Below are 9,539 nucleotides of genomic sequence, written 5' to 3' on the forward strand. Positions count from 1 at the left end.
TTCATGATTTGCTATTATTTAACTGACTGACACAAGTCTCTCTTTATGGTTTCTATGTGACAGATCTATTTTAAAGATTTTACTGATCTGGACTTTAAATACTTTATTCATTACTTCTTATATAATTTTTTTCCTTATTTCTTTTCCTCACTGGACTATTTTTCCCTGTTGAAGCCCTTGGGCTTATACATTCCTGCTTTTCCAAGTAGGGTTGTAGCTTAGCTATTAATAATGATAATAGTAATGATATTATTATTATTATTATTATTATTATTATTAGCTAAGCTACTACCCTAGTTGGAAAAGCAGGGTGGTATAAGGCCAAGGACTCTAACAGGGATAAATAGCCCAAAGAGGAAAGGAAATAAATAAACTACAAGAGAAGTAATGAACTATTGAAATGCTTTAAGAACAGTAACAACATTAGATTAGATATTTCATATATTTAAATAATAAAAACTAGTAATAATAATAATAATATTGATAATAATAATAATAATAATAATAATAATAATAATAATAATAATAATAATAATAATGTCAAAAAAAAATAGAACCAGCTAGTGTCTCATCTTATACTTATTATCTTTTATCGGTATTTTCTAATGATAACAAATGGATAACTATATGCTTGAAAGCAAAATACGTATTGATCTGATTCTCTTAATGCAAATATTACTCTGAAATAGGATCGTAGATTGTATGAATGGGGACAAGAATTGGTTGTGAAATTGTCCTATTTTTACCCTAAAATCAATTAAGAATAGATTAGATACTGCTGAATACTGCAAAGTTATATAAAGATCACTCAATGTGTGTATCAATACTCAATAGCTATTTGCTGGAATGCTTAAATCCGATAGAAAACGATGTATAGAAAACGGATTTACCCTACCCTGGGGAGGGGGGGGACTATCATACCAGGAGGGCCGTCGATGCAAGAGGTACCCCTTTGGGAGAAGGGGGCGGGTGTGTTGCTTTAGAGAACGTCGTACTTCCAGGACAAAGGAGCTACCGAAAGAGAGAGAGAGAGAGAGAGAGAGAGAGAGAGAGAGAGATTGGGCTAAAGGGAGCGAAACATTACTGACCCCTTAAAGTCGATGTGGTGTTTGCAGTTGGCGTAGATCACGAGGTAACTCAGAGGAGCGTCATGGATCGATGTGCATTTAGTTACAGTCTCCTAAAAAAAAAACGTTTTATGTTCTGGTTTTCCCGGTTTCTGGGAACGTTTCGAAGTCGCATATGGCGGAGTTGTATCCTTTCTTTGTCTTTGTGAAAAATCATTCAACTCTTTTATTCCAAAGGGGAAAAACGTTTTTCAAATCCCAAAGGGGTAAAACATTTTTTCAAATTCTAAAGTGGAAAACGTTTTTCAAATCCCAAAGGGGTAAAACATTTTTCAAATCCCAAAGGGGAAAAGTTTTCCCAATCCTAAAGGGGTAAAACGTTTTTAAAATCCCTAAGGGGAAAACGTTTATCGAATCCCAAAGGGGTAAAACATTTTCTCAAATTCTAAAGTGGAAAACGTTTTTCAAATCCCAAAGGGGTAAAACATTTTTCAAATACTAAAGTGGAAAACGTTTTTCAAAGCCCGAAGGGGTAAAACATTTTTTCAAATCCCTAAGGGGAAAACGTTTATCAAATCCCAAAGGGGTAAAACTTTTTCTCAAATACTAAAGTGGAAAACGTTTTTTTTTTCAAATCCCAAAGGAGTAAAAGATTTTTCAAATCCCATAGGGGAAAATGTTTTTCAAATTTCAAATGGAAAAAAACAGATGCATATGTGCTTTTCAAAAATATTTCTTCTTTGCTTGAAAACGTTTTCTATTTTGCCTTAGAAATTCTATTAACTTAAAAAAAAATTTTCTATTAGCCTGTTTATCTTTCGCCCCTCAAACGTTTTAATGATTCTATCTTAAAGAGATATGCTTGTCTGTTAGCTTCTGCTATGTAAACAGATGTATTTGGCGAAGGGAACTTTTTCCCTCGTAAACGTAGAGCACAATACGTTTGTAAGTGTATTGAGAGAGAGAGAGAGAGAGAGAGAGTGTGTCATTGTAAATGGTTGTACGACCAAAGCATTATTTTCAGAATTCATTCATTCCTTCCTTTTTCATTATCTCTGATTCGAGGACCTCTCTCTCTCTCTCTCTCTCTCTCTCTCTCTCTCTCTCTCTCTCTCTCTAAAGCATTGGTATAATCGATTGGTTTTTAAACGTTTTGTGTTGAATACTGCACAGGCTCCTCCCATTTCCTCCAGCATATATGACAGAGGATGATGGCGTAAGGGGGGGGGGAAGAGGGGTAGTTCTTGGTACCTCCCCCCCCCCACCTTTCTCTTGAAGCTATCTGGTTCGTAGGTCTTATAGAACCTTCCTGGCGAGAGAATTTCGGAAATTCGTTTATATTCTATTTTATTTTAAAGGTTTTTTTTTTTACTTATTACTGGGTTCATCTTTTTCCTTATTCTTTGAGGTTCATATTTCTTTATTTTCTATTTATTTTTTTATTCTTTTTTTTTTTGTATCGTCATTTTTAGTTTCGTTTTTCTTCTATATATATATACTTTTTTCAAAGTTCCAATTTTCTCTTTATAAAGCCTTCATTTTTTGAAAAATTTCTCTTTTTTGTGTAATATAATTCATATATTTTGTTATTTTGTTTCGTTACAAGGATCGTACCATAATATTTTATCCATATATTATTAACATTTTATTCAGAATTATTCGAAATTTATTATTATTTCATATTAATATCTGTAGCTTATAATATAATTAGGTAATATTGCTAGTATTATTCAAAACTTGCAGCATATATTATCATAGAACTGTTCTGTTTTTTTTTTTTTTTTTTGTAACTTCCAAACCGAAATGGAATGTTTGAAATAAGATAGAGACTCCTAAATATCCCATTTTCTGTTTCATCAAAGAAAACGTTTTCTTGAGCCTTGATATGTTTTATGGGAAACTCATTCAGGTGTTTTTTCGCAAACTTCATTCACGGGATATTTATTTCTATCAATATCAGTGCCCTAAGTCTCCATATTGTTATGATTTTAATCATTATTAGTTTTATTGCCATCTTTTGTTTATATATTTTATTATAATTTATATTAGCAATATTCTTTTTCTGTAATTATAATCATTTTATTTCTCTACATTTCAGAGACGGAGAAAAGGGCTTAGATTTGACTCACAGAATGAGGAATGTAAGTACCTATATTAATTATTATTATTATTATTGTTGTTGTTGTTGTTTTTGTTGTTTTTGTTGTTGTTGTTGTTGTTGTTAGTTAAGCTACATCCATAGTTAGAAAAGCAGGATGCTATAAGTCTAAGGGCTCCACCAGGGAAAAATAGCCCAGTGAGGAAAGAAAATAAGGAAGTAAATAAACTATATAAGTAGTAATGAATAAGAAATATAAAATATCTTAAGATCAGGAACTAAGTTAAAATAGATCTGTCATATATAAACTGAGAAGAGAGACTTATGTCATCCTGTTCAACATAAAAACATTCGCTCACTTAATTGTCCACTAGTATATCACGTGGAACACTGTAGGCATTAAAAAGAGAGTATTTACCGCGTCCATTTGCACCCATTTTTTGGACTTCTACCACACCGCCATTCTTTTAGTATAACACGAATTAAATCAATGTCATCTCTGAATGGAATCTAAGTTTATGGACTATTAATAAGCAAGAGCCCGTGCTTTTCATTAGGCAAGGGAAGTCTTTAACCAACTAAATCTAAGTCTATCTCTTTATTATTATTATTATTATTTTTATAATTATTATTATTATTATTACTTGCTAAGCTAAAACCCTAGTTAGAAAAGCAGGATACTATAAGCCTAGGGGCTCCAACAGGGAAAATACCCCAATGAGGAAAGGAAACAAGGGAAAATAAAATATTTTAAGACCAGTAACGTTAAAATAAATATCTCCTATATAAACAATAAAAACTTTTAACAAAGCAAGAGGAAGAGAAATAAGATAGATTTAGTGTTCCCGTGTGTACCCTCAAGCAAGAGAACTCAAATCTAAGTCAGTGGAAGGCCATGGTACAGAGGCTATGGCACTACCCAAGACTAGAGAACAATGGTTTGATTTTGGAGTGTCCTTCTCCAAGAAGAGCGGCTTGGGTGTTAATCTTTTATATATATATATATATATATATGTGTGTGTGTGTGTGTGTGTGCGTGTTTGTGTGTGTGTGTGTGTTCAGTCTCTAGGACATTGTCCTGTCCCTTGCCTCTGCCATTCATGATCCACCTTTAAATCTTTACAAACACAATTTTCAAGACAATGAAATGAAAAGATAAGTTTCAGTCTTCGAGAAATTTGAACTCGCAGGAAAATGGGTTCGAGTCTCACTCAAAGTCGTTCGTTCCTTTGATGTCTGCAATCTCACCATCCTTGTGAGCTAAGTATGGTGGTTTTGGGGGAGCCTACAGGTCTACCTACTGAGTCACCAGCAGCCATTACCTGACCTACCCTGGTCCTAACTTGGGTAGAAAGGGGCGTGAGTGCTGATCATATGTATATGGGTTCGAGTCTCACTCAAACTCGTTAGTTCCTTTAGTGCCTGCAATCTCACCATCCTTGTGAGCTAAGTATGGTGGTTTTGGGGGAGCCTATAGGTCTACCTACTGAGTCACCGGCAGCCATTACCTGACCTACCCTGGTCCTAACTTGGGTAGAAAGGGGCGTGGGTGCTGATCATTTGTATATATGGTCAGTCTTTAGGGCATTGTCTTGCTAGATAAGGTATTGTCACTGTCCCCTGCCTCTGCCATTAATGAGCTGCCTTTAAACCTTTAAAAATTTGATCTAGAAATATATGAAGGTATATACAAAGATGGACAGTCCACTATCCTAACCCAACTTTTGTAAATGGATAAAGAAATTATTCTATTACTTGCAACATTTATTCAAATCGTTAGCTGTTACTCCTCTATACCTTCCTGTCACCTTTTCCCAGTCAATAGATTCAGCGGTTTCTTTGCAACCTTTTTCTTTCTCCTTATCTTTTTATTCCCATTTTCTTCTGGCAATTGGCTATCTTTTACCTGGAGGGACTTAAGCGAAGAGAATAGCTCTCTCTGAGGCTTAGCCGTTGACAAATCACTACCTTCTTGTGGCTGGAACCCTGTTATTACAGGCACTGTAGGCGTTGAGGCAACTTTCTTCATCTTCCTTCTCCTTTTCTTCATTCTCTTACGTTTCCTACTCGCTTTCATAACTTCGTATGCTTTATTGGTCTCTGTGTCAGTATTTTTATCAGCGGTTTCAGTCATCTTGCGCATGCGCAAGCCAGAGTTGCTTTGCGGGGCTCCCAATCTGGAACTGATACCTCCAGTGTAGTTACCCTCATGAGCTGTGTCTTCCTGTCTCCTTCCACTTAGCCTGACCACTCCAAAGCCACTTTGCTGGTTGATGGACGGACTTCCATTTTGACCCAAATCGTTAATAGTTTGACTTGGCAAATTGTTGATTTGGCCAAAATTGTTAGTGTTTTGACTCGCAGCGTCGTTGATTTGACCGAGGGGGTTAACCGTTTGACTTGGCGCATTGAAGACTTGACCGAAGGGATTTGAAGTTTGACTCGGCACATTGAAGACTTGACCGAAGGGATTTGAAGTTTCACTTGGCCCATTGAAGACTTGGCCAAATGGATTGAAAGCTTGATCTTGGGGAGTGCTAATTTGACCAAAGGGATTGTTTATCTGCCCAATGGCATTGCTGTTTTGATTTGGAACATTGCTAATTTGACCAAAGGGATTGTTATTTGTCTGGTCACTAGCTGACCCACTCGGAGACCTACCCCTCCATACCCAGAGATTACCTCGGGTGTAACTACCAACAGTTGTTGTGAAGATGTATGGCGTAGGTGAAGTGGTTACCACAATGTCTGTTGGGGTAGGTAAGGTCGTTGTGGTAGTACTAGTGATAGCTGTGGTAGTGCTAGTGGTACTGGAGGTTGTTGTGGTGGTTGAAGATCTTGGAGTAGATGCAGTGCTAGGTACAGGACTGGGTGTAGTGCTAGACTCTGTATTGGAAGCCGTGCTGGATCCAGTACTAGGAACAGTGCTAGACCCTGTACTGGGAACAGTGCTGGATACTGTACTGGGAACAGTGCTAGACCCTGTACTGGGAACAGTGGTAGATGTAGAACTTGAAGCTGTAGTAGATGCAGGTCTGGTAGTTGTTGTTGAAGTGGTACTGGATGGTGCAGCTGTTGTGGTTGAAGTGGTACTGGATGGTGCAGCTGTTGTGGTTGAAGTGGTACTAGATGGTGCAGCAGCTGTTGTGGTTGTAGTGGTCGCCTGAGTGGTTGTTGTTGTGGCGTCTGTGTAAGAACATGAAAGAAGAAGAATTTATTTTTTTTTTAATTTATCCCAATTCTGAAAACTGAAGAGTATGTTCTTACCACGTTTGCATCACAGCTTCTATTACTCACTGGTTTTAAATCTGCTTAATACAGAAAATCAATAAGGCTAATGGTATGGTATTATCAGTTGTATGCTAAAAAATTCTCCTTTGTACTGAAAATTTCTAGGCCTATGTTGAAAATGTATACAGACCCTGCCATAGATATGAGCAATTATTTACTTTTAACAAAATTGACACTTCATATACCATGGTTTATAACAACCATTGAGTGTCATTCCAAAAACTTTGGAGACCTATGTCATAGTTTGAAAGTTGTTAACTTTTGACTAAACTTGCCACTGAAAACTAAGAAAGCTTTTTTACTGGAATATATTTCTTCACATATATTTCCAAATGTTATGTTTGAATTTACCTTTCGTAATTGTGATGTGCTTACTATTTAAATGATATAATTCTTTTGTTTTATAACAGTTAAATTGCAAAATTTTATTGCCCCAAGTTTTTGCTATATCAAAAATAGATATTTTAAACATCTCTGTCAAAATTCCTTAAAGCTTTCAAAGACTTAGCATTCTTTTATATTTTAAGCTTCGAACATTTGAGTTCATTTAACTATTTTCCTACAAATATTGGCAATATGAACTGGTTAAATGGTTTCAAAATTTACATCTAGACTTGATTAATAATTGAGAGTAGCTCTACAATTACAAACCATTCACATTCACAAGGCTACTTAGAGATCTGCTTGTAGTGATGTGCTAGGTTAACACAGAATAACAGTCCAACCTACTACCAATTGGAAAGTACTTAATTATTCAGAACATTGAGGTCCAAATCCCTCTCCAGTAATTACTCACCTGGAATAAACACCTCGACGGTTTCACCGCCGTCCCCAGACCCATCCACGTATTCCACGTCGGTGTCCCCAGAAGCTCCGTCTCCTTCTTGCTCGTCGGTCCCATCACCCGAAGTATATTCGTACTCGTCACCAGTTGTGCCATCGACACCGTCTCCTTCTTGGGGTTCCGTGTAATCTTCAAAAAAAGTGGTGATTTACGATTATAAAAAAAGAGTATGGGGGTGGGGGGACTTTGTGTTAATGGGATGGGTATCCCCCCTTCCACTTCTGAGGAGAGGAGATGTATTGGTATTATTATCATTAGTACTTACTAAGCTACAACCCTAGTTGGAAGATCAAGAGGCTATAATCTCAGGGGCTCCAACAGGGACAAATAGCCCAGTGGGGAAATGAAACAAGGAAAAATAAAATATTTCAAGAACAGTAACAACATAGAAATAGATATATCCTATATAAACTATAAAAACTATAATAAAACAAGAGGAAGAGAAATTAGATAGAATAGTGTGCCCGAGTGTACCCTCAAGCAAGAGAACTCTAATCCAAGATAGTGGAAGACCATGGTACATGATAATGGAAAAGTGACATTTGTTGATAATGGTTATGGGGGCCTAGTGGATCAAGTTACTTGATCACAGCCTCACCGTCCCTTTGAGCTAGGGAGTGGACTTATAGGTCGATTTGCTGAGTCATCAGCAGCCAATGCCTGGCACTCTATGGTCCTAGCTTTGTTGGAAAAGGGGCTTTGGTTCTGACCACATGCTTTAAATATTGAACTCAACAAACAGGCAATATGTCTTGAAATAGGACCGCATTTTTCTCTTTTACTAACATTCTGTAGATGTGAGATGTTTTTATATAAAGGAAATACGAATTTCTTTAATTTTTACATGAAAATCCACTCGATTTTCACTTACAAAGTTTAAAAATTGTTCTATATTATTGAAATGTGGGCTTGAAATCAAGTCCCCTTCAAATAAATAACTTAATAGAAAATGATACAAAAAACTGTTCTATATTAGTGAAATGTTAGCTGGAAATCAAGTCTCCTTCAAATAGATAACTTTTCAGATAGAGAATGATACCAAAAACTTCTATATTAGTGAAATGTGACCTGGAAATCAAGTCTCCTTCAAATAAATAACTTTTCAGATAGAGAATGATACCAAAAATGGTTCTACATTAGTGAAAAATTAGCTTGAAATCAAGTCCCCTTCAAATAAATAACTTTTCAGATAGAGAATGATACCAAAAATGGTTCTACATTAGTGGGAAGTTAGCTGGAAATCAAGTCCCCTTCAAATAAATAACTTTTCAGATAGAGAATGATACCAAAAACTGTTCTATATTAGTGAAATGTTAGCTGGAAATCAAGTCCCCCTTCAAATAAATAACTTTTCAATGAGAGGAGAGAATGATACCAAAAATTGTTCTATATTAGTGAAATGTGACCTGTAAATCAAGTCCCCTTCAAATAAATAACTTCAGATAGAGAATGATACCAAAAATTGTTCTATATTAGTGAAATGTTAGCTGGAAATCAAGTCCCCTTCTAATAAATAACTTCATATAGAGGAATGATACCAAAAACTGTTCTATATCAGTGAAATGTTAGCTGGAAATCAAGTCCCCCTTCAAATAAATAACATTTCAGCCAGAGAATGATACCCACCTCCGCTAGATTCATAATAGTAGTCGTACTGCCTATTGGTTGGTCTCTTAACCCCAGCCCCTTGAAGAGCCTTGTTGCTCTGACGATTCGGAGGTATATAACTCCCCTTTCTTCTCCTCTTTCCCGAAGGAGGGCCCTTCGTTGCGACCTGGGGAACATCCGAAGAGAGTCTGTTAAATCTGTTAGCAATTCCACTCGTCCCTCTGTTCTCTTCAGTATAAGAAAGTCTGTTAACCCCAGACATTCTGTTCGTCAGTTCTGCTGATCTCATCTCCCGTCTGTGTGGCCAATCTGTCACGTGACCTCCCTGGGTATGGTGAGATTCATGGATATCTCGTTTGAAGTCAAGCTGTCTTGGGTCGTTTCCAGTTGGAGACGCCCAATCAAGGCGTTGTTGATGCTGGAATTGGCCTGTTCCTGGAAATGGTTCGAAGATTAATAAAAAGATCTTTTTAGAATAGAGGAGTGAGATAAAGGGGGTTCTATAACTAGCAATAAATTGTCAATTCAAATGGTGTTATATGTCAAGGTATAATATGAAAATATAATTTGTATCTGCCCATCGCTAGGTATAGAATCTCTCTCTCTCTCTCTCTCTCTCTCTCTCTCTCTC

The 9,539-nt window shown here is 36.5% G+C and overlaps 2 protein-coding genes across 2 annotated transcripts in view; one reads left to right on the forward strand and one right to left on the reverse strand.

The window, feature by feature from the left end:
• Positions 1–2,278: 2,278 nt before the first annotated feature.
• LOC137634786 (uncharacterized) overlaps positions 2,279–9,539 on the forward strand; it is a 22,126-nt gene continuing 14,865 nt past the window's right edge. The window contains exons 1-2 of the mRNA XM_068367325.1: positions 2,279–2,283; positions 3,166–3,208. Of these exons, the coding sequence (XP_068223426.1) occupies positions 2,279–2,283; positions 3,166–3,208 (48 nt within the window). The remainder of the gene's footprint in view (positions 2,284–3,165; positions 3,209–9,539) is intronic.
• Positions 4,929–9,338, reverse strand: LOC137637966 (nuclear pore complex protein DDB_G0274915-like). Its single transcript, XM_068370071.1, has 3 exons — positions 8,927–9,338; positions 7,253–7,429; positions 4,929–6,351 (listed from the first exon to the last, which is right to left on the reverse strand). Exons 1-3 carry the CDS (start codon positions 9,195–9,197, stop codon positions 4,970–4,972), a joined length of 1,830 nt encoding a protein of 609 aa, XP_068226172.1. The 5' UTR covers positions 9,198–9,338; the 3' UTR covers positions 4,929–4,969.

The sequence above is a fragment of the Palaemon carinicauda genome, chromosome 3, assembly GCF_036898095.1.
Source record: "Palaemon carinicauda isolate YSFRI2023 chromosome 3, ASM3689809v2, whole genome shotgun sequence".
NCBI lineage: Eukaryota > Metazoa > Arthropoda > Malacostraca > Decapoda > Palaemonidae > Palaemon > Palaemon carinicauda.

What these genes read in the sequence shown, in the direction of transcription:
- LOC137637966 (XM_068370071.1), bottom strand. Translation starts at nt 9,197, where the DNA reads ATGAGATCAGCAGAACTGACGAACAGAATGTCTGGGGTTAACAGACTT. An exon ending in CTATTATGAATCTAGCGGAG is followed by an intron (nt 7,430 to 8,926) that starts GTGGGTATCATT and finishes CTTTTTTTGAAG; the next exon opens with ATTACACGGAACCCCAAGAA. An exon ending in CGTCGAGGTGTTTATTCCAG is followed by an intron (nt 6,352 to 7,252) that starts GTGAGTAATTAC and finishes GTTCTTACACAG; the next exon opens with ACGCCACAACAACAACCACT.